At 50.5% G+C, this 24,124-nt stretch overlaps 1 protein-coding gene across 2 annotated transcripts; it reads right to left on the bottom strand.

Moving 5' to 3' along the window:
• Positions 1–465: 465 nt before the first annotated feature.
• TPM4 (tropomyosin 4) lies at positions 466–22,215 on the bottom strand. 2 transcript variants are annotated; one of them, XM_082455287.1, is made up of 9 exons: positions 22,027–22,215; positions 16,909–17,034; positions 12,449–12,582; positions 9,658–9,775; positions 9,020–9,090; positions 8,015–8,090; positions 6,161–6,223; positions 6,005–6,074; positions 466–1,891 (listed from the first exon to the last, which is right to left on the bottom strand). In XM_082455287.1, the coding sequence occupies exons 1-9, from the start codon at positions 22,138–22,140 to the stop codon at positions 1,809–1,811; spliced, it is 855 nt and encodes a 284-aa protein (XP_082311413.1). In that variant the 5' UTR covers positions 22,141–22,215; the 3' UTR covers positions 466–1,808. The 2 variants fall into 2 exon arrangements, with proteins under 2 accessions (XP_082311413.1, XP_082311414.1); XM_082455288.1 differs by lacking the exons at positions 16,909–17,034; positions 22,027–22,215 and adding an exon at positions 16,368–16,640.
• Between the last annotated feature and the right edge of the window lie 1,909 nt (positions 22,216–24,124).

Below are 24,124 nucleotides of genomic sequence, written 5' to 3'. Positions count from 1 at the left end.
CCTCTTTTATTTATTGATTATTGATCAGTGGCTCTCCACTCCGGACCAAATTCAGTTCAGGCTCTCATCAATGTGGACCCCGCCTACCTTCCAGCTTTCCTACTTCTTTCCTTTATATATGTCACACAGAGGAAACCTTATCCAGGCAGGCCTTGTGCTTTCCTGACTCAAGTGATAGGGACCATCTTTCCTGCTCCTATCTTGTCTATTAAAATCTTTCACATTCTTTTAGTCTGGCTCAGGCAGGATTGGGAATAACAAAGGACAGGAGCTTTGAGTTACTAAGGCAAAGAGCTCTCACCTGTAATATAGAGATCATAATCCTTATATCAGGCAGTCATGGTAGACAGCAAATAAATAACATTTGCTGAGTTCTTGGTACAGTTATCTTTCCTTTCTATCCCATTTACATTTGTCAAACCATAATGCTGTGTATGTCCCCACACACTCTAAAATTCACACAAATTGTAGTTTATGTAAAAATTTATTTGACCAAAATGTAGAAAAAGTGATACTATTACATATGATACAGTTGCAAGAATCTAAATGAAAAGTGTGGGTTTTATTCAGTTGCACAGTTTCCTAGTGTATCTCCTGGGTAGTGTGATGCTTAATAAATAGGAGTGAGGGGCAGAGGATTTGGATAAGCTAGAAGCAGGGTGATTTTTAGTCAGAATTGTAAACTTGAGTTGGCTCCCACACTGCTGGGGAATGTGGAATGTTTCAGCTCTGAGATGTTAACTGAGAAAGCAGAAATATAACAAAGACAAAATGTGCAGCCCTGCCTACAAAATACTCCATATCCAGTTTAATCAGGAGTTTCTTGGTCTTTGATTAACTTTGTCCTGAAGAAGGAATTAAAATTCCAGATAAGTAAATCTCCAATTTGCCAGTCCCTGGAGTATAGAGGAGATGAAGTTGGGCCAATTACTTTGCTGTCAGAGAGGGCCATTCTGCCCAATATTTGTTTATAGAAAAACAGTCTTACTCAACTATTGATGCTAGCAGTGTTTTTGATACGGCTTCTCTGAACAGGACTGAATTCTACAACATTCATTCCTGCTGAGTGGATGGCCTCCTATCGGAGCAGATAAGCATGGGTCATTATTGGAATAAGACATCAGCTCCTCAGAGAACAACTTTAGAGTGAAAGAAGCATATAGAAGAGCATATCAAGGATCTATTCTGAAAACATTTGGGTAATTATTATGGCTCTTTTCCAAGCATTCTCATGCTGACTGCTCAGAGGATGTTTGTTCTGCACGGTGGAGTGTGGAAAAGAGCCAGGATGATTAGGTTAACCTCTCTGGTTTATGACTTCCCATAGTAATCCCACCCCCACCCCCCTGTTTTGCTCTGGATGGAAAATCCCCACCGATTTTAATGTGACGGTCCCTGGCCTCCTATAGTGTGACCGATGGTGGATATTCTTCAACCTTTTAAATTGACCCATGACTAGATATCGGAATCTGTGTTTTGAAAGTGTGAGGTTGTCTATTCTCCCAGGAGCCAAATGCCCTCAGTCTTAAGAGAGTATGCTCAATATGAAATACCCTGCCTACCTTAGGAATAAATGCAATTTAAGGATAAAAATAGAGCTGAAAAAGCTGGTGCCATTTGGGAAAAGGAAGGAATAGATTTAACTGGTGCTCAAAGCTTCTCTGATACAAAATATTTGGTCATGTGTTCATAATTTGCTTGACATTTCCAGCAAAGCGAAGAGGCAATAACAAAAGAAACTTCTTACAAGAGAAGAGAAAGACACGGAGCTCTGGAGTTTCTTTTGGAACAAGACTCTTCTGTTTTGGTTATATACAGTTTAGTTCGTTTAGTGTCTGATCCAGTGTCTGATGTAAGCCCACATTCTCTTCTTTGGCCTGGGCAAGCTTTTCTGGTGAGAATTAAGAATGAGGGAAAAATAAATTAATAAGCATCTTTGTTAAAGGTAAAAAAAAAAAAAAAAGGTTTCTAAACTCCATATTGCCAGAGTGAAAGAGCAGAGAAAGTACTCTGCATTTTAATTATAGCAGAACACCAGGGACTAGTAGACACTAAATGCCAGGTTTGGGAGCCGGATAGGGTTGCAAAATAAAATACAGGTGCTCAGTTAAATTTGAATTTCAGGTAAACAACGAATAAATTTTTTAACACAAGTGTATCCCAAATGTTGCTTGAGATGTACTTATGCTAAAAATTTATTCATTGCCTATCTGATATTCAAATTTAACTGGGTGTCCTATATTTTAATATGATAAATCTGGCAATCCTAGAGTCAGAACACCTGGATTTAAGTCCCAGTTGGCCCAATGAAGTAAGCCATTTAACCTTTCTAGGTCTCAGTTTCCCCATCTATCAAATGGGGATAATAATACCATTGTGTGGCATGGGGGTTATTATGAGGAACAAATGAGAAATGCTTCAGAACTTATGAAATGCTACACAGATTTTAGTCTAAGATACGGATGACTTAATACATTTTCTCCCTAGTGCTGGTTAATTAATCCTTGAGCTTATGGTAGGGAAAGATAATCCTATAACCCATCTTTCCTTTGGAGCTTCTGGGAATGGCTGTTTAAATTCCAGGCATAATTGTGTTATTGTTTCTATGTGTCCATAGCAGTGTAGTCAAACTGCAGGTAAATGCAACATGATTGAAATTTAAGCCAGACTATAGGTACATTATTAAGTAATTGAGCTGATGAGACAAATAAAAAAAAAAAAAAAAAAAAACCCCAAAAATCTAAGATGCCATCTAGGGCTGTGCATGACAGAGCATGAGAGAGAACTGGTTTGCAATGAGTGATGGCTGATAAGGACTAGGGCCAAGACTTATTAAAATACCAGAGGAAAGCAAAATGCCTCATAAAATGTGATATGATCAGCTTGGAAATCTTCAGAAAGAATAAAAATGACTGCGAAAGATGGCAGCCTTTCAACTAAAACTACTGAACCTTTCATTTGATGTGGCACTTTAAAAAAAATCTAATCTAGTGACTATGATCTGGGAGGATTCTCTCAGAGGACAGTTACTTGGGCCTGTCCAGTCTGGATTAACAGAAGTAACTGAGGGCCTACTATGTGTGAACCAATTTCTCCATTACCTCATTTAATCCTCAGCAACTGAGCTATCACTTTTGTTTTTGCAAAAAAGCTAAGCAGCTTGTTCAGGGTTGCACAGCTAAAATGGTAGAGCTGGAATGTAAACCCAGGTTTCCCAACTCCAAATCCCGACCTCACTTCACACCTTGCCACTTGGATTCCCTGGCATCTACTTTGTCATTAGGTCTGAGACTAACTTTCCCCTATAGTGTTAATTGCCCTTGAGAATGTGACAGGCCCCCACGCTGTCAACAGGTAGAAGTAGATCTCCACAGCCCTAATCGCTAAATGAAATTCCACCTAGGTGCTTAGTTATGCAGAATGACTGGATAGACAGGGCTGCAGTGATTTCAAAGGGTGGAGGCTACATATGTCTGGAAAAATCCCAGGAACAGATATGCAGAGAGAGCAAACAAAAAACACCTACCCCTACACAGTTTAATCTTTCCAGGGGCATATGTATAGCAATATGTGAGGGGAGTGGTTTATGCAGAAGTTCAGGGTGGACAGCAGTTAGGAACAGAGAAAGGTTGGAGGTGGAAGGGCATGGGTAGTTTAGGGAAGATGTATTTTGGAGGACTGAATCTAAAGAATTGTGACAGAGGTTCCCACCTAAATAAAAAATTACTGGATGAGGAATAACAAGCTATAGTGACCAAAAATTAATGATCTAACTGGAGCTTTTCATGCCATTTTCAGGTTCAGGGGGCAGCCTGGAAGACGGCTTGGACATCAAAATGTCAGTGTTTCTGGGACAATTTAAGGTGGTGGCAGCGGTGGGGTGCAGGGGAGAACCAGACAGACTATTTAAAATTTGGATTCTCTTGGGAAAACCGATGAGCTTTTGGTCACCATAGGTGTGACCTTTTAGCACCCACACGCAAACTTTATGAGCTCTCACTAAACCAAGGTTCCTGGTTCTAGTTAACTCAAGTATGAGGGGAGATAGATGTTAGCATCTCAGGCAACTTCGTTTGGAACTCAGGAAAGAGTCACCTCACTTCCTTTGTTTGGCATTCCAGCAGCCTCCATTCCCTTGCCCTGTTAATGGGATGCCCTTTAATCCCTTGTATAGTTGTTTTCTAAGGGCAGGGTGTAGAGGTGAGCTTCACTGGTGAACTGCCTCCCAGGACTGGGAGCTGGAGAGGTGTTCCGTGAACAGTGAAGACATAGGGAACCCCAGGCACCACTCTCCGAGTACATCACAGAGAAAACATGAGAAAAGGAGGACTAAGGAGACCAAAATGCCATTGCCGCTATTTGAATCCACAGATGAAGCCCCATCCAAAGGTAGCCTCTTTTTAGCGATAAGCCTGCTGGTGTTTGCAAGTTCTGCTGACTCTGTTAAGCTGCTCAAGAGGTTGGCTGAGTCTCCAGTCAACATAATTTCTATTTAAAGAAGAACTGCTATTGGCATGCAGATACAGTTAGCTAATACATTTGAGAGGCCAGGCCAAGTTGGCATTTGTTTTCACATTGTCAGAAAAGAATCATGTGGGCATAATTTTCTCTTTGAAACGAGCTCTTCATCTGAACCACTCACTTTTGGTTGCAATCATGGTCAAGGGCCTCATAGCTACGGCTCAAAAGCGGCAAGTGGAGAAAATGAAAATGAGAGGGCATGAAGGTGAGGACCGCCTGCCTTTATTTCGGTCACACAGTCACAGACACAGCAGAAGAAGGCTTGAAAGGTCGAACCAGGAGGCAGGAAACTGGAGCTTCTAGCTTCTAGAAGCCCACAGGAGTATAGGCACCACAGTGAGAAGGCAGACTTCAGTATTGCTAGGACAGAGGGCAGCACCCCAGCCGCCTCTTAGAGAGAGGTCATGTCGTTGAGAGCATGGTCCAGCTCCTCGCTGATAGCTTTGTACTTGAGCTTCTGAGCATATAGCTCGTCTAGAGGGCGGAGGTCCCCAGGGAGAGAGTTCAGAAGAAGAGGTACAGGGTACAGAACGCGAGGGTCGGAATGGAGTGCCACACATGAGCAACGAGAGGGAGAAAAAAAAAGTGAGAAAACAAAGCATGAACTAGGAGAAAGTTGTGTCCTGTGTAACACAAAAGAGAAAACAAAAGATCTATGGAGTGATTTCTAAGTGGTGTGAAGTTCTGCAGGGGGTTAGCCATAATGAACCTTTAAAAAGAGTGGTGACGAGAAATGGCTAGAGCTTCTCCCCACCAGTCTCCCACCCCAGGTTATTTCTGACTTTCAATGATATCATCCAGTCCAAAGGCTATACTTTGGAATGGGGCATTTTCCCTTATATGGAAACCTCACTTCCTAAATCAAACACTGGGACACATGGTCTGAGGAATGAGTTCTGTACCCTTTCTGGGTGGGACAGGCAGTTTGGGAGATTTCGTTTGAACCCCAAGATTCTGGAATTTCTGGGTTATTTCATGAAGAACATGGGACAATTTTTTTTAAAGATGGAACTCTTCAAGAAATTCTGGGATATGTGGGCACCAGACTCACAGACTGGAGTCTTAATTCAGGTCTCCACGGTCTCTGAATTTCCATTTTCTCATACTGTGATAAGCTTTGCACTCTCTGGGAGAGAGCTTCTGTAAAAATGCAAGGCATTTAAAAAATGCAAGGCGTGTCAGAAATGAGCAAATTAAAGGAAATTCTAAAGACTTGAATCAGCCATATTTGGGTCTCTATACTCACATGTGGAGCTAATTAAGCAGAAATATTTTAGTTCTTGAAAAATGGCGACCCTAGTCTGAATTTGATTTGCACTGTTCCATTCCAGGGCTCCAGACTTCCACATGTGACATCACTCTGCACTTCGCTATCCTAAAGTGGACAAAGCCCAAATCAGCCTTTCCAGATTCCCCCCAACTGTCTGGGGACGTGTCGTGTAGAGGGAGGCAGAGCAAACATAATTATATGGTAATTTCATACCTTCCAGGTCATCAATTGTCTTTTCCAGTTTTGCAACTGTTCTCTCTGCAAATTCGGCACGGGTCTCAGCCTAGGGCAGAAGAAAGGAGTCACTATGACTGCTTTAAGACCAGCTGCAGGAGAAACCTGAACTAGTTGGGTGGAAATCACACGCACCTCTTTCAGTTTGTCAGACAGAAGTTTAATTTCTTCTTCATATTTATCCTCCTTTTCAGAATACTGTGGGAGAGACCAAAACACTGCTTTTAAAAAAGGAAGGGAAAAAAGCACAGAAGAATGCATGTTCCCTGTTCCTCGGAGAAAAGTGTGTGCTTGAAGCTATGAACCTGCCTAAGAAATGGAGACAGGCACCTTCCCAGGCAGAAGAAATGGGTGCAAAACTCAGAGAATCTGGGGGAGATCCCTCTGGGATGCTATTGATCTCAAGATCTGAGCTGATAACTCAGGATACACATGTGATGAAGATGGTGCAGATGACTGAATGGAAATAGGCTACTCAAGGCCCTCCACAGCAGCTGGCCTAACCTATGTTTCCAACCCCACTTCCCACCAGCTTCCCCAAGGTGCTGGCCACTTCCTAACCCTATTCTGAGTATTCTCTGGTCTCCAGCCCTTGACTACGACTGGGCCCCCCAGCATGGAATGTTCCATTCCTCATTACTATCTGTCAGAAGTTATGTTTGTCTTTCAGGGCTCGACTCAGATGAATAGTAGTGAACCTTCATTAACTGCCTGCTATGTTGCTAGATATCATCAATCCCAATTTACAGAAGAGTAAAGAGTAACAGAGAGGTTAGCTAATTTGTCTAGGGTCACATGGCTACGAAGTGACAAGCCATGACTGGAACCCGACTGGAATTTGAGCTCCTGGCCAGCATCCCGCTCTACGGTCTTTTCTAACGTCACCTCCTCGTGACACCTTTCCCAACTTTGTGAAGTCCCTCTGTTGAAGCCCCACAGCACTTTGTTACTTTATCAACCCCTCTACTCAGCTAGACTTCGAGATCTTCAAGAGCAGAAGCCGTACCATCACTGTAGCATCTCTCCCCGTGACCAGGGCAGCATCTGGCATACACGTGTGGTCTGCATTTATTCACCAACTATCCTAGTATGAGATATACGCCAGGCACAACGCTAGGACTAATGACACAGCTCTAAACAAGACATAGTCCCTGTCCTTAAAACCTACAATCTGGCAAGGAAGGCATGCAATTAATTATGATAAATGTGATCAACCATCACGATAGGAAAACAAGTAGGTGGGGCTACACAGCTGAGAAACACCTAATCTAGATGAGCAATCAGGGAGGGCCTCTCATGCAGGGGCCTAAAGGATGAATAGGGGGTTGCCAAGCAGAGAGCAAAGGGAAGGCCACCCCGGGCTGAGTGGACAGCAGGTTCAAAGCATTGAAGGTGACCAACATGGAATGTTTGTGAAACTGAAGTTCAATGCAACTGGACGGGAGTAGGAGGAGGGAGAATGGGGAAGAGATGAGGATGCAGAACTCAGCCGCAGGGGTTGGCGGGGGGTGGGAAGAAGGCCATGGAAGAGCGTGTACGTTGCTCCTAATGCTCTCTCCTGTAATGACCGCTTTGGGGACTGTTTCAACTAAAAAAGCCCAATTCCACCTTTGATTGCCGCTCGACCTTCTAGAAAGTATTTCTGGAGGAACCCAGGGATTCAGTTGAGAGTGAGGCTCTGTAGGCTCTGTATTTATGTGATGATGCTCAGATCTCCCTAAGAGGCGCCTGACCAGGTCCCAATCTCATTCCATCTCCACCTTCTGGGAGGTAGAGATAAAAGATGGTGCTAAGACCCCATCTTAAAAGGGGGAAATCTAGCCATGGGACACCTCTCTTTGTAGGGGAAAAACCTGGCTGCTGGGCACCAAAGCTACTGTTAGCAAATACAGGTCAGATCCCTGATACGCTAGCACGCTCCTGCGTACGTTGGGGGAAGAAAAGAAGAAAGTCCGGCAAATCACCCTCCAGCTCAAGCCAACCACCAACCTTTTCGGATGCAGCCTCTAGCGACTTCAGGTTGTTAGTGACATTCTTGAGTTCTTCTTCCAGGTCACCACATTTTCTGCCCAAAGACAAGGGATTTTTGTGTCTTATCTTACATCAGGCAATTCCTCTAAAAGAAGTTTTCAAAAGGAGGAATCGCACTTCCAGGGGCCCCCAGAAGGAATGCGGGGGGAAAAATGTTAATGGGTTTTTCTGAGACACAGCGCTGTGTGTTTATCAAAACACTATCATGCCAGGCAAAGGCGCGGCAGGCTGAGGAGTATTTGGAAGGTTTGTAAAGCACTCCTGGGCTCCTGCCAAGTCTGAGGCAACAGGGACTTGTGAAATCTATGATTGATGAGGCTGACTCCGGAAGGTGTTTAAGAATGAGATGGAGGCTGGGAGCAATCAGAGTTTACACCGGACACTCCAGGACGCAAGCTTGGAGCGGATTTTCGAAACCAGATCTCTCTCAGCACAGCAGGAATGCTCCGGGGAGCTGGATTCCTCACCCAAGTCCGAGGGGGGAGGCTTTTTGGTTTTCTGGTGGGGAGCTTGTGGGGATTCTGGTCAAGCTTCTCACCTTTCCCCCCAGGAATGTGTCCCAATCAAACAATGACATCAAGAACAAGGCATTTAAACACCGACATAGCACCCTGCCCTCAGTGTTCCCTTAAGAAGGCACAGCCTCCTGAAGGATCCTCTCTGGGAAAATGGGACTTCTGGGCTTCTCTGCTACTGCCTGTCTCACTCATCTTTCCCAATACCTTTGTGGGAAGAGTCAACACGTGGGCAGCACTGCCCAGGGCAGTAAGAACAAACAGTCGCCCATCATTCTTTGTCAGCCATGGAGGCAAAGAGGAGGCACTGAGCAACGAGTCTCAGATGCCCGTCCACTTGGCCAGAGGCCCTGGCCGGTATCCATTCCCAACACAACCGACTCCCTCCCAGCTCCACCCCTGCCCCGGAGCTGAGCTGGGCGCCACTCAGCCTTGCTCTGCCACTCACAGTTCAGACACCTCGGCACGCTCCTCCGCCCTCTCCAGCTCGCCCTCCAGGATGACCAACTTACGAGCTACCTGCAGAGATAGGAAGGATCAACCAAGACTGAGCCCTAAGAGCCACGTCTAGTTCGATGCCCTCCCCCGTGCAGACAGCAAGGCCACGCCCAGACCATCTGCAACGTGGGGCTTTCTGCTGCTGCTCCGACCCAGACAGTCCCGGAGAAAATCTAAATTCTCTCCCTCAGGCCCCGGGAAGTGAAGGAAGAGATGGGACCATGAGGGCAGGCAGAAGGAGCAACTGAGCTTTCATGGTCTGAAGACCCACGACTGGGGACCACAATTCCCCATTTTAGCCTAACACCAAGCTGCAGGACAAAAAAGGGATCTGATCACTTGGTTTCCCCATTAAGTCTAAGTCCCCACTTGTCTGAGTGTCACAGAATTTCCCAGGACTTTTGGCATCGTGGAAGATATGGTTTCCTAGCCAAGTGGCTGTCTTAGGAAAACAGATGTGGACACAGAAGGACAGCTGAGCTGACCAAGAACTTCCTTTAGGCGGCCCCAGGGTTCTCCCTATCACAGATCCATTTCCTCCCCACTTCCTGCTGCTGCCATCTACCAGCCCCACTCACCCCCACTCACCTCCTCGTATTTGCGGTCAGCCTCCTCAGCAATGTGCTTGGCCTCTTTGAGCTGCATCTCCTGAATCTCCATCTTCTCCTCATCTTTCATTGCCCGGTTTTCTATCACCTTCATTCCTCTGCAAGGAGCAAACCTCGTCATTACTTCCATACATTACCGCCTCATCACACACCTCCATGCATCTGCTCATCTAAACACTTCTCTGACATCTACCAAGAACCATACTCCAAACAGGAAATTGTAGGGCTGCTCACATTCACTTCATCTTTGCCAAATGCCAGGCACTAAGTGCCTCAAACTTCACAACCCCCGCCCCCAAAGTAGGTACATTATCCCCATTTCACGGAGGAAGAAACTGAGGCATAGAGAGGCTCAGTTAAGCAAGTAACTTGCTTAAGGTTACACAGCCAGTAAGTGGCAGAGCTGGGATTCAAACTCTGGTGATGTGGCTCCAGAGTCCATGCTCCCATCCTACAGAGTCTCTCACTGACTAGTAACAAGGGGGACTTGTACGCCAGCAGTTACCACGATGTGATCGGAGGTCTGGGCCCAGCTTGGCTGTTGGAATGATGAATTCTGCTGCAGCGAAGGGGTGTGTGTGTGTGTGTGTGTGTGTGTGTGTGTGTGTGTGTGTGTGTGTGTGTGTGTGTGTGTGTGTGTGTGTGTGTGTGTGTGTGTGTGTGTGTGTGTGTGTGTGTGTGTGTGTGTGTGTGTGTGTGTGTGTGTGTGTGTGACGAGGCACTTTCCAGAAGAGAGTCCACAAATGAACAAGAAGGAGAAAGGTATTCTTCAGTGAGACAGAGCTGTACAAGAAAGCCCCAGAGGAATGAAAGAATATGGCAGGGAGGTCAGGGTGGCTGGACCATAGGCTGCTTGAGTCACACACAAGTGTTTTATGCCAAGGGGACGTGGAACCACAGCAGGGTTTCAAAAGCAGGAGTGAGTGGAAACCAGAATGATGGATGGACTGCAGTGGGAAGACCAGGTAAGAGGCAGGTACCCACAGGGTGATGGGTGAGGAAGGCCTGAACTGAAGTTGATACTGAACTTAAGTCCACTTTGGAAAGGACAGCGTCCTGGGAACGGCTGGTAGTCTCCTACAACTTTTGACCGTGAAATGGAGCTCACTCTAGCCTGCACTGCTTGGGGTGGACAAGGTAAGATCAGATACTTCCAAAGAAGAGGCCAGTGCAGGATAATGTATCGATGTGTGTCGTGCCTGCCCACAGCAGAGGACCATATACTTCTTTTTTTGTTGTTGAATTTTTGAATCATTTAATTTTTTTATACAGCAGGTTCTTATTGATTATCCATTTAATACATATTAGTGTATATATGTCAATCCCAATCTCCCAATTCATCACACCACCCCCACCCCCACCATATACTTCTAATAAATACTTTCATTCGGACTATCACTACCATTCTCAGCTGACTATCAAAACACTCTCCATGTCTGTACCAATCCTCAAGATCATCAAGCTTGGAAAACCCTCTGCAGTAGTGGAGAGATCACAGTGACTTGTCCAAGGCCACATAGTAAACGGCAGTGGAAGGACTTAAATCTAGATTCTCCATCTCCCAAGTATAAAATTCTTTCTACCTAAACAGCAGTCTCTAACAGGGTTGCCATCAAAGGCCTCTGGTAACGTGATACCAGTAAGTGAGGGGCCTTCCCAGGCTCTCTTGGTTTGCCTTGGGGAGGTCACAGAAGTGAGACATCTGGCCAGGCTGGTCTGACTGTGAACAAGGGTAGCAGCTAATCTAGGCCCCAGGCACAGCCATGAGCAACTTGTGACTGGATCCTTCACACTTCCTTGTGACTGCCCTGAGCTGCCACCCTCTCCCTCTATTAAGTGGCTGAAGCAGGGATCTGTGCCCTGGGTAGGGCTATTCCACTGCACGGGAAGAAATTTCCCACTTGGGCAACTCAAAAAGTCAATCTCCAAGATTCCCCAGTTGGTTCTGCATCTCCAGTGTATGGTCACAACAGTACAATCGGGAATGAACCCTTGGGAGGAGTATATACCAGAAAACCATGGTGGATGGGTCCGGTGAGAATTCTGTTGTGGTGATGTGGCAGATACACGAGGACCAATGGGCCAGCCCACACCATGACCACACAAGGAACCCATTTACCACCACACAGAGACAGCTGCTTCTGTGAATTACACAATCTGCCCTCAGTCCTCCAGAGCCTGCGCCAAGGCATGCCAGAGAACTTGCCCACTCCGGAGGACACAGTACCCTTCTGGAGGCAGCGTAGCTCTGTCAGTGGCAAATATATTAATGGGACTGGTTTGTGCATGTCCCTGACATACAGCTGTCCAGTAGCCCAAAGCCTGAAGCACTGCTAACGATCATCTATGTAGATGGCCCATTCCAAATTTTCATCCCCCGCCTTCTCACATCACCCTGGAAACTGATGTCTTGAGAACACTGATGACGAGATGCACAGGGACTTTCAGGGAGAATGTGAGAAGCAGCGCTCTGCAAACTGATTGCCAATGACAGTTGCAGTTGCAATCTTATATGTGCCCATTTTTTGCCTTCTTCTGCCTGTTGTTAGTTTTCCTTTGGAACCACCACATCAAATGCCTCTACATACAGCATGATGGTTTACAAGGCGTTGCACCTACGTACAAACCATATGCATTTGTACGTATGTGCACACGTGCATGTCCGTGTGATCTCATTTACTCTCACCCCGGCTCTGGGAGGTCCGCTCTACAACACGATCCCCGTTTCCCAGAAGCAAACGCTAATGCCACTGGGTTCAAAGCGTCCTTACCTCTCACTCTCATCTGCAGCCTTTTCTGCCTCCTCCAGCTTCTGCAGGGCGGTGGCCAGTCGTTCCTGAGCCCTGTCCAACTCCTCCTCAACGAGCTGGATGCGTCGATTGAGAGCTGCCACATCACCTTCAGCCTAGGGAGGTCAGAGGTGCAGCCAGGTTAAGAAGGAAACAGGTCAGCTAGCAGCAAGAGCCCTCCACTCACACAGTGCCCTTTCCCCCAGCTAACCCGCTTCCCCTGCCAAAGCCCACCCAGGAATCCAGGTGATAAGGAATTCACACTCTGTCTCATCTGGAGAATGTGAATTTTCCGCATGATCTTTCCCCCAAATGTCAGCAAACATCCACCACAATAGGACAGTCTGTCAAGTCAATACAGGAGAGAGAGATTAGTAAGCGGTACGTTCCAAGAGGACGGTGCTGGCCTCTCCATGGTATTTCTAGAGAGCAAGGCCACCAGTGACCGGCTCACCCTGTCATATAAGGTCTGCTCCCAGCCACCTGAATGGCAAGACAAATGCAAGAATCTGGACGCCTCAGTTACATGTTGGCCATACAGTTGGGAGGGAGGCTGGGGGCAGCCCAGTTGGAACGCCATCCTTAACCAAGCCTGGCTGAGAGATGCTGGGACAAAAAGATACAAGAAAGGAAAGGAAAGAAAGGCATGGGAGAGATGTCAGAATGTTGTTAGTGGCTTTTCAAGGTGTTTTCACCTACAAGGAAGGTAATATGGTGGCGTGCATAAAAGCAAGAACTCCAGGATCGCAATGTGCTAGGTCAGAATCCCCGCTCTGCCAGTTTATAGCCATGTGGCATTGGGCAGGTCGTTTCACGGCTTGCTCTGAGTCTCCCTATCCCTATCCCAGGGCCTGCTTGCCTCACTCCTCTGTGGGGACTATAAAGGAAGGGTATGGCATTGCACCTGGCATTTGGGAAGTCCCACAAAGTGCAGCTCTTACTGCCATGGTTTCACCTCATTTAATCCCCACATATCTCACCCATTTTACAGCTGGGGAAACTGAGAGATCCAGTGAGGTGAAGTAGTTTGGTTCAGTGTCACAGGGCTGGTAGGAAACGGCTTCTTGAGCCCCAGTCCAGGGTTCTTCCCTTGCCGAACCTGTGCTCTGAGTCCTGGGGGGGGGCTTCGAGGCCACACACTTAGGAATATTGAGAATTGGTAAAATGGAGCTCAACCGACGGGAGAAATATCAAGCTACCCTGGCTTCTTCATAACAAGATAAATAAAGAATCTCCGAATTGGGGAAGGCTGTAAACATCAGTGGAGTAATCGAATGAGGCCAGAGTTGCTGAAAAGCACAGAGTCAGGAAACTTTTCTTAGCTCCAGAGTCCTAGCAGCAGAGGCAGCAGAAGCTCCCACAGGTGTTTCTGATCGCAACTTCCTCTGAAACATCAGTTTGGGGAATCCATTTACACCACTGATGAACCATTTTAAGAAATGTCACCCACTCCTTCCAATGAGTGGGTGCTTTGTATTCTTTTTAAATTATATGAATCTTAACTCTTTCAGCAACTGGGGCAGGAATTGACTCCCCCCCCCACCCCACGTTTTTTTAGTACACTCACAAAATTGTGCAACCAACACCATTATCTAATTCCAAACGTTTTGTCACCCCAAAAAGAAACCTCATACCCATAAGTAGTCAAGGAACTGACGTTTTAGATCATGCAGAGGTGCTTGATTCATGAGTAGTCTTTAAAAAAAAAAAAAAAAAGAGCGCCTCTTTACGTGGGGGATTCTGAATCCTGACGACCAAGCTTTTGGCACATTTTCAACTATCTGGAATCGAAACAGTTCTGAGATACATTCATATATGTACATACATACATACATATGTATTTTTGAAAAACTGCTAGTCACTGCTAGTCATTTTTGGTTCCACCCCTTCCTGCAATCAAAGCTTCTACATGCTACAAAGGATTTCCCTTATAAGGTAAAAGAGGCTTGCTAGATACATGTGGCAAAGGAACAGGAAGATGTCGGTTAATCACACAAAAATCTAAACGAAACCAGCTGTCGGGAGGCAGACCCAGAAGTCTGCCACACGCCGGCTCTTGGCTTTCTCTACAAGAGACTGAAAAAGGTGGCCCCCCCCTTCCCCCCTGGGCTCAATTCCTTTTGCCCAGGAAACTTCTTAAGGCTTTTCCCCTTTTCTGATCAAGAGGAGCGTGCTTTGAAAAGTGAACTTTTTAAGAAGTTCGAAACTTTCCAAAAACATGTCTCCTCCCATACTGGACTGTCCCACTCCTAAGTCTTGGCTCACAGCTGAGGGCCATTTTTAAGCAGAAGTAATTGTCCTCCAGAGATGACTTGGGATGAGATCAGAGGGAGGGTTATGCCGGTTACGTGTGCGAAAGAGGCCAAACTGGCTACTGTTGGAGGCTTACACCAGGTTGCTGAGGCCTCTTCACGCCAGACCAGCCCTTACAGGATTAAACGCTTTGACTCTGGCCAGCGAGGAAACAGTCTGGGGGCCTCTTCCCCAGACCTGTCAGTACACATGGCAGTTCCATCTAGTTGGGCTCTTTTTCCACTTTTGGGGTTCCCACCCTGAGTCCCAGCACTCCAGCTTTCAGGGACCCCGGGCTTCCACCCTCTCCCCCAACTTTCTTTCCTCTGAGTCTTTGCACAGTCTCTTGTCCCGGAAGACTCTTATTTATTCTATAAGACTGCTCAACCTCCATTTTGAAGCCCACCCCACTGGTTGTCTGCTTCTGTCATGCTCCCATAGCAGAACGCAGACACACCCCGCCCGCAATGTTAATCAGCCTTATTTGTCTGACTCCCCTTGCCTCCCCACTAGGCTGTGAGCTCCTCTAGGGGTAGAACGAGGGGAGAAAAAAGTCCAGGAATAGAGCTCGTACTGTGTGCCAGTTGCCATGCAGGGAGGTTTTACTCCTGAGACCCTCCCCACTATCCTTGGGGTCAGCATTATTGTCATCGCTACTTTATAGATGGAGACACGCTCCTAGCAGTTAAGTACACCAAGTGGTATGAGATGGGATTGGAATACAGATCTCTCTCCAGTCCCACTGGTGGCCACCACCCGTCCCGTCCCAAGTGGCAATCAGGGGACGGAGAGAGGGCGGTGAGGCCCCCTCCTCATTCAGCCCCCATTATCCGCCTCAAGCCCCGCAACTTGCAGCGGCCGCACACAAAACGATCTTGGGTCGGGGGCCCAGTGCTAACATTCCAAGGGTCTTCTATAGGAAGGCGGGTTCCGCGGCCCGCGTTCCCGCAGGGACCAGCTGGGGAGAGAAAGGCCGGCGGCTCGGGACTGAACTTCCGCTCCCTGTCTGGAGCAGACACGTCGCCGCCGCGCCCCTGGGAACAGCTGGGAAAGTTCGGCAGGAACCGGGAAACCTCGGAAGAGGCGAGAAAGTGCGACGCCAGCTCCACTCCCGGTTTTGGCCTGTCCAACCCCAGACAATGGAAGCTCAACGTTTTCACTCTCACTTCCCGCTCCTAGGTGGAGTAGCTGCTCCCCGCCCTCCCCCGCCCGGACCCCGGCGCCAGCGGCGAGTCGGAAGACAGCAGGGTGCCCCCTACCCCCTCTCCCCACTCCAGGATCGCGTACACCCCCCCCCTCCGTCCCATCCCCCCATTTCCCGCTCGGCCGGCCCCGCCCGACCCGGATGCGGCGCCCCCTCCCCCGTCCCAGGCCAGGGAAGGAGGATGGCGATGGAGGAATGGGTCTCAGCAGAGGGTCCCAGGTTGCGGGTCCGCGATCGGGAGCGCCGGGGCCCGAGGGTGCAAAGGTGGGATAATGGGGGCGATAATGGAGGGGGGCGACAGCGGCAGGCGGGCAGGGAGCGCGGGAAGCGGGCGGCGCCGGGATAAGGGAAGAAAGGAGGGCGCGCCGCGGCCGGGGGTGCAGGAGCCGGCGCGCAGGCTCTCACTTTCTCTCGCCGCTCGCGCTCGCCGTCCAGCTCCCGCTGCAGGCCCTGCGCGCGGTCCTCCGCCTCATCCGCCTGCTGCTGCAGGGCCTGGATCTTGCGTTTCACCGCCTCCAGGGAGTTGAGGCCAGCCATGGCGCGGAGGCGCACGCAGCGGGCAGCGGGCGGCGGGCAGCGGCGGGCGCTCGTCTCGGCTCGGCTCTGGCGAGAGCTGCAGCAGCCGCACCCCGGCCCTAGAGCCTTTGCCTGCGCCAGGGCCGCCCCCGCCTCTCCCCGCCCCCGGCCCGGCCGCTGTCGGGGCGATGAGGTCACCCGGCCGGGCAGCCGACGTCAGCACCGCTGGGGGAGGGCCTGACGTCGGCACCGCTGGCCGCAGCTGCTGGAAAGTGCCCCCTTTCGGGACTTATTTGGAGAAAGCGCTGGGAGGCACCGCCTTCTCCTCTTCCTCTTCCTCCTCCTCCTCTTCCTCCAGCGCTTCCCGCCCGCCCGGCCCCGGGGCTCCTGTCCGGCCCTGCCGCGGGCGCCCCCATTACTGGGCACGTACGTCGGAGGCTTTCTTCTCCGTCAGCTCCAGCTTCTCCTGCGCGTCCTTCAGGTCCTCGGAGTATTTGTCCAGCTCATCCTCCGTCCCCTTCAGCTTCTTCTGGAGCTGCGTCAGCTCCTCCTCTACCTGGGGACAGATAGGGGGACGCATCAGCCTGGGGGCCACGTCCCTGCGGCGCAGGGGCGTCCCCCGCATTCATAGGAGTACAGGTTTCCTCATCTGTAAAACAGGGATAACAATGTCACGCATCACTCAATAAACGCACCACTCATACCTGTTAATATGACTTTCACATCCTTTCCTTATCCTGGGACCAGCTGTGCTTATCTTTTTTGGAGCCCCCCAATACTCTTGCAGAATGGATCACAGCTTTTGGGAAACAAGTCCCGACACGTCTCCTACAAACACGCGTTCAATTTTGCAGGGGAGTCTCATACTCTGGGCCTGGACCATCCCCCTGCCCTCAGCCTTCCCAACACTGGCAGACAGAGGAGCTTCCTAAGTATGTTTACCCTCCCTCTGTCTAGAACCTGCCATGGTTCCCTATTGCCCAAGAGAGTGGTTCTCACAAAATACCCTGAAGGGTTGACAGGCTCAATTCCCGCCCCCGCCCCCCACTCCTGGACTTTGGGGGCTTACTAGAAGAGAGCTACTCCTTAAAGATCACTTTCTTGGAAGGCTCAGGTTAAATCTTTTAAATTCTTGCAATCTGGCTTGTGTTCGTTTTAATAAAAGTGTCCCCTGCATTCCCCACATTTTCAGTCCTCTTTTGTTTATCCCAAGAGTCTTGCCACCCTCCTGGCACCCCCAGTTTGAGAAGGTCAGGTCTATGGGGTAAAAACCACAGACCCCTTCACCTCTCCATCACCCCCCACCACACCAGTCAAGGGTCAGCTCAGAAAGCTTTCTCTGTCACCCTCCCTCCCTCCCTCTGTGCGCCTCCCTCCCCTGCAGTAACTCTGGGCTGGGGCGGTCAGTCCAGATCAGGCTTTGATCTGACTTTATGTCTCAGGTGGTTTGACCCCTGGTCCTGTTCATGCTCCCAAGGTGGGCAGGCAGCCCCCATGGGCCCTGCATCCTCCTCACAGCAGGAAGCCCAGAGAGGTGGAGTGACTTTCCATGGATCACACAGAACAGGATTGGAACCCACATCTGAACAGGCCCTCATAACAGGCCTGCTTTTCTGCATCCCTCCCTGACTTGCTCATGTTCACTCCTGAGACAATGTGCAAAATGTGCCAGGTTCTGTGTGTGTGTGTGTGCGTGCATGCATGCGTGTGTGCAAATTCTTAAAAGGGCTGCTATCCCAACCTCCCACTCAGCCTCCCACTTCCAGGGCTACGGAGTGTCCTACCGCTGAGCTGGGGAATGGAAAAGAGGGTGGGGGAATCAGAGCAGGAGGAGGGTGGCTGCAGCTCCGGCCTAAGACAGGGTCCACCAACCCTGACTTGACCTCTAGGCAAGGAGCCCGAGAGCCTGACTCCAAATCCCAGCTGTATGACCCCGTCCCCTTTTCTGGCCTCAGTCTCCTCATCTGCAAAATGGAAGCCTTGACGTGGTGGTCTCTGAGTGCCCTGGCAGCTGCTTTTGAACTTCCACGTTCACTGAGAAAATAAGCCAGTTTCCTTAAAGACAGGTCAGCCTGACCCAGCGTCCACCTGACTTCCTTCCAGATCTGTGTGGTACGACATTTCCTAGGTGCCAACTGTGTGCCAGGCACAATGCTCTTTTAACATGAAAAAGTGAGGGCAGGTTCTGCAGCACTGGGCTCATTTGGGTGTCGAGATTGTTTCTGACGACTTTTTCTGGCAATGTTTGGACAACAAGGAGTAGGGACTGTAATAAGGTAGGCAGAGGCCTATGAAGCAGTTAGAATGTGCCAGGCACATTACAAGTACCGTCCCACTGAAGCCTCGTGTCACAGAAGGGTAAACTGAGTCCCTAAACAAGAAAGGGACCTGCCCAACGCCATACGGGTAGGGCATTGGAACCCTTGTCAGACTGATTCCAAAACTGATTTGCTTGACTGGTAGGCTATACTGTGCCCACTGCCCATCACGCCCTCCTCCCACTGACCCTCCACACCCAGCCCCCTCCCCTGGGTGGCCTGCACTGCTGCCCTGGGCCCCCAGTCCCTGTCCCACCCTCTCGCCCAACCCTGACCCCTGAGGCAGGGGGTGTCCCTCCATGTTTGGCTCTGTCTCCCCCAGCCTGGGGCTCCTTGCGAGACAGGCCTGGGGCTGAGGTCACTCTGGGCTCCAGCATCACCCAGTATGGGACTGGGCCTGATGTTCACCACAGAACCCCGGGGGAAGTTTGCAGAATGAATCAATGACACAACTGCAAACCCCTCAGTGGTTGGAGCTGGGTCTGAAAAATAAATAAAATCGACACAGATCGGGCTCCTTTCCCTCTGTCCGAATTCCACACACAAAGTGTGTACGGGTGCGTGGTGCCTTGCCGGGGGGCTGAGCCTTGCACTGACTCTGCAAGGTCTCCCTCAAGTCGCTTCCTTCTCGGGGCCTCAGTTTCCCTGCCTGTAAAACTTTGGCCAGGAGGGTCATGGGCTGCGTACCGTAGTCCCTGCAAATGGGGCTTTTGGGCAGGGCTGAGGCAGGATGTGGGGTCAAAGGCCAGTTGGGGCGGATGTCACTGCCCTGGGAGGGGAGTGGGCAGGAAGTGGGCAGGCTGGGCCTCCTGGTCCCATTCCCATACTGGAGAGAGAGGGCTTGGAATTGGGACTTTGCTGCAGGTTCCCTGAGGGTCAGGCTGGCCTAGGACCCATGCTCTCTGGCCTCCTGAAGCACAAGGCAGTCCAGATAAGTTGAGTCTTTCACGACCTCCTGCCTTTGTCCCAGGCAGCACTGGCCATCTGCTCTATGGGGCTCAGGCTTCTGCTTTGGACCTCTGGAATCTTGGGGTGCCCTGCCATCAGAAGGCATTGTTTGCCCCCATTTCTCAGATAAGAGCACTGAGGGCTCAGAGAGGGGCAGCAATGTGCCCTGAGTTACAGAGCTAGAAGATGATCTGGCCTGGATTTGAGCACAAGTCCACCCCAGTGGGCAGCTTTGTGGAAAAAAAAAAAAGAACAGAATGAAAATCCAGCTGGAGACCAGAGAACCTGTCCCTGCCTCCTTGGCCATGCAGCTGGCTGGACGCTTTGAGGAGCCTTCCCTTTTGAACTTGTGTGCGCCTTGGTAGAGTGTGCTTTATCAGTCACTCACACCTTAGTGCAAATTAGAGCCATAAAATTGCTTTTTTCTGAATTCCTAGCTAAGCCCCTCTTGGTAAGGGCTAAATGATGGATGGAAGCCGGCAGCTCAGGGCCAGCCCAGGATGGGTGTTTGTGTTTGCCAGGGAGGGAGGAGGAGAGTATGTGGCAGGGAGAACTGGGGTGGGGCTGTCCTGTGCGGATGTGTCACAGGCGCCTAGGGCAGCCCCGGGGCACTGGGGGATGGGGAGGCCCAAAGGGGAGGTAGGGCAGGGCAGGAAAGAATCCTGAGTTTATTGAGTGCTTACACTGTGCCGGGTACCAGGCCAAGGGCTCCACCTGCCTAGTCACCCCTCGTCCTCCCATGGTGGTGAGGGAGGCACCACTTTCACTTCCCCATTTCACACATGTAGCCACCGAGGCACAGAGAGGTGAAGGTGTTTGCTCCAGGTTGCTCAGTGACTAAGCTATGAACAAGGCCAGCCTGAGCTCAGAGCCTGCACTGTTACCTGCTGAGCTGGCCTGACGACGGGGATGGGCAGGGCTGGGCACTTGGTGGCACCGTCCTAAGCGCCTCCTGGGGCTTATTCGAGACCCTGATGCTCCTGAGGGCTTGGCACTTGACCCCAAGGGTTCAGATGAGCCGTGTGGGGCAGGGCACTGTGGGAGGGCTCAGGACCCCCTTCCCTCCTCTCACTGGCGGCTCTGGCCACCCAGACACAGACAACTGACTTCTGCTCTGTCCCAAGCCACGGCCTTGGGACTGCCCAGCCCAGGACACTTCCATTAGCTCTCTGATGTGTCCTGGTTGCCCGGGCCTCCTGGGAACCTTGTCCCCAAAGCTCTGGGTCCGGGGCCTCTGCCTTCCACAGGTACCCCCGCCTTCCCCTGCCAGGCTCACAGCAAGGGCTCCCCAGATACATAGAGACACATTGAGATTGTCAGGTTCACCCTCAAATCTCTACCCACCCCAGCCCCCAGCACCTCACTCAGCTGCCCCTGCAGTCGGTCACAGCCGGCCCCACCATGCACCCACACTTGGCCACTCTCCTTGGGCTGTCACGCACAGTCACACCTGAGTGTGCCCTGACACGGGCACCGGGTCACCCACACTCACACAGATACCCCAACAGGCACACACATACCCTGACACACGCGCACACACGCCAGCCCAAACACACAGTCACCTTAACACACACACACACACACACACACACACACTCACCCTGACACCCGCACATTCCATTAATGTCATGTCAGCTTTTGTGCAAGCACACACACAGCTAGCCTCTCCCCCATACACCCAAACCCATGCTGATACCACCATCAACACACGCAGACTCACAAACATAGCCACACTCTTCCACACCCACTTTCCAACAATAGCGCGCGCAGGCTTCCCTCTGCACACACATTCTTAGTCACCTTCACCCCTCCAGAGAGCTGAAACACACACGCAACACATGTGGACACACAAATGCTCAGACACACACAAATACCTTTCACACACACAGCATCCCCAAACCACCCCCTCTAGGATGCCCCCCAACACTGATACCTTCACCCCAACACACATCCGCACACCCTCACATGTGCACACACACAACCAGCCCACACAAACACCCCTCTCTTTCTCACACGCCTTCTTAGTCTCTCTCTCCCTCATTCGCTTTGCTCCCACTGGCTTTGCTGGGAGTGGGTCCAGTTGGCCCCCTCTCTCCCAGCCCAGGGACCCCTCCAGGGAAGACAAAGCATCACTCTTTCTCAGCCAGATCATCACCCCCTGTCTCTCCCCCAACCTCTGAGTACCAAGATTTCCCAGACCCCCACCGTCGGCCCCAGAATCTCGCCAGCTCAGAGAGGGTGCTGGGCTGCCCGGCGCAGCCCAGCAGAGGCACGTCCGTCACCTGCTTGCACTTCTCCTCAGCAGCTTTCTTATCCGACTCCGCCTGCTCGGCCCGGTCGATGGCATTCTCCTTGTCCAGCTTCAGCATCTGCATCTTCTTCTTGATGGCCTCCATGGCTGGGCAGTGGGGGGCGTAGGCGCAGGAAGGGCTGCGGCTAGGGCTTTGGCTGCGGGATCGAGTGAGCGGCGAGGGCGGTGGAGAGGGTCTTATAGGCTCCCCGGGGTGTGCCGCCCTGCTGCGGGGCGAGTCTTGGAGGAGGCCCAAGCTCAGGCCGGCTGGGCCAGCCGCCACTTGCTTGCTTGCTCAGGAGGACTTGGCCAGCTCACCGGCCTCCCCACAGCCCTCGCCTTATTTGGGTCTAGGATTTTCTCAAAGGAAAAAAAAAAAAAAAAAGGCCCGACCCGTTTCTGTTTTTAACCTGGTGACACAGGTCCCGCGTGGGCGAGTGGGCACAGCGCCGGCCCAGGAGGATGAGGGCGGCCTGCCGGCTGGTCTGTTTCCCCATCTGTGGTTGGGCGGGCTGAAGAGGGCTTGTGGGTGGGTGCAGAGTAGGGGTGTGGTGGGGTGCGGGGGCTTCTGTCCTCCCTTCTTCTCCGCTCTGGGTCCCTCCAGGTATTGGGGGGTCAGGACCCCATCCCATCTGCTACCACCCCTGGGGGACTCCCTGGATTACTCCCACCTGTCTGACCAGTCTCTGCCTCATCATCTCCCTCCGTCTCTCTTTCACTGACTGTCTCTGTCGCTCTCCATCTCTTTTGTCTCTGTGTCTCTCTCCATCTCTTTTGTCTCTGTGTCTCTATCTCTTTTTTGTCTCTGTGTCTCTCTCATCTCTGTTGTCTCTGTGTCTCTCTCATCTCTTTTGTCTCTGTGTCTCTCTCCATCTCTTTTTTGTTTCTGTGTCTCTCTCCATCTCTCTGTCTCTTTGTGTCTGTCTCCATTTCCCTCTCTCTGTCTCCCCATCTCTTAGGGTCTTTTTCTCTCAGACTTTCTCAGTATCCTTTTCTCTGTATCTCTCCCTCTCTCTCTATCCCCTCCTCTATGTCTCTGTCTCTCTCTGTCATCTCACCTGCCCCTGTGGATCCGGCTCACAGGGGCGAGATGGACCCGGGCTGTCTTTCTTTTGGGAAACTCTGCGAGGCCAAGGCGGGCCCCGACCAGACCCTTGATGCCTTCCTTAGATCTTGCCCCCTCCCTCTCCCACTCCGAATCTGGCTACGGCTCCCCAGCACCGGCAGGAACAGGAGGCGGCTTCTCACTCAAGACTCCTGTTCACCCCCACCCCCAGCTCTCCCCACAGTCAGCTCAGCTCCTTCCACTGCTTCCCAGGCAGGGCTGCCATTTCCCCTCCTCCAGGCCTTTGCATGTTCGGTCCCTTCTGCCTGTTTTGCCTTCCCTCCAGCAACTGGAGCGGACTCACTGCCTTCAGAAAGATGTATTCAAAAAAAAAAAAAAGAAAGAAAGATGTATTCACTGATTCATTCACTTGAGAAACACAGAATACCTCTCACGTGCTGAGCCCCAGAAGCACAGGCTTGGAATGTGGGAGCCATTACTATTATTGTTATTATTTGATCATCTGTTTTGGACGGTCAGCAGCTTTGGGGCAGGCCTGTGCCTGGGTCTTATCTGTGGTGCCCTGAATGCACCCACCCCCCAGAGGATCAGAAAGTCCTTGTTAATTAAAATGAACAATTCGCTCTATACACTCACACACTCTCTCACACACATTCACATACAGACCCATCTCTCTAACTAGGAAACTTCTATTCGTCCTTCAAAGCTCAGATCAGATGCCTCCCTCCTCCAAGAAACCCTCTGGGACTCCTAGACACAGCCCCAGACCCAGTCCTGCATCAAGACTTCTATGTGGTATACACGATGGAATATTACTCAGCCAGAGAAAGGAATGAAATTGGGTCATTTGTAGAGACGTGGATGGACCTAGAGTGTGTCATATAGAGTGAAGTAAGACAGAAAGAGAAAAACGAATATCGTATATTAACGCATATATGTGGAATCTAGAAAAATGGTACAGATGACTTTATTTGCAAAGCAGAACTAGACACACAGACGTAGAGAACAAATGTATGGATACCAA

The sequence above is a fragment of the Balaenoptera physalus genome, assembly GCF_965194825.1.
Source record: "Balaenoptera physalus genome assembly, chromosome: 3".
Classification (NCBI taxonomy): Eukaryota; Metazoa; Chordata; class Mammalia; order Artiodactyla; family Balaenopteridae; genus Balaenoptera; species Balaenoptera physalus.
This window is presented reverse-complemented; position numbering and strand designations above follow the sequence as displayed.

Excerpts from the sequence above, each read along its gene's own strand:
- TPM4 (XM_082455287.1), bottom strand. The coding sequence starts at position 22,140 with ATGGAGGCCATCAAGAAGAAGATGCAGATGCTGAAGCTGGACAAGGAG. Across the intron at positions 17,035-22,026 it reads CTGAGGAGAAGTGCAAGCAG|GTAGAGGAGGAGCTGACGCA; the intron begins GTGACGGACGTG and ends ATCTGTCCCCAG. Across the intron at positions 12,583-16,908 it reads CGGAGAAGAAAGCCTCCGAC|GCTGAAGGTGATGTGGCAGC; the intron begins GTACGTGCCCAG and ends TGACCTCCCTAG.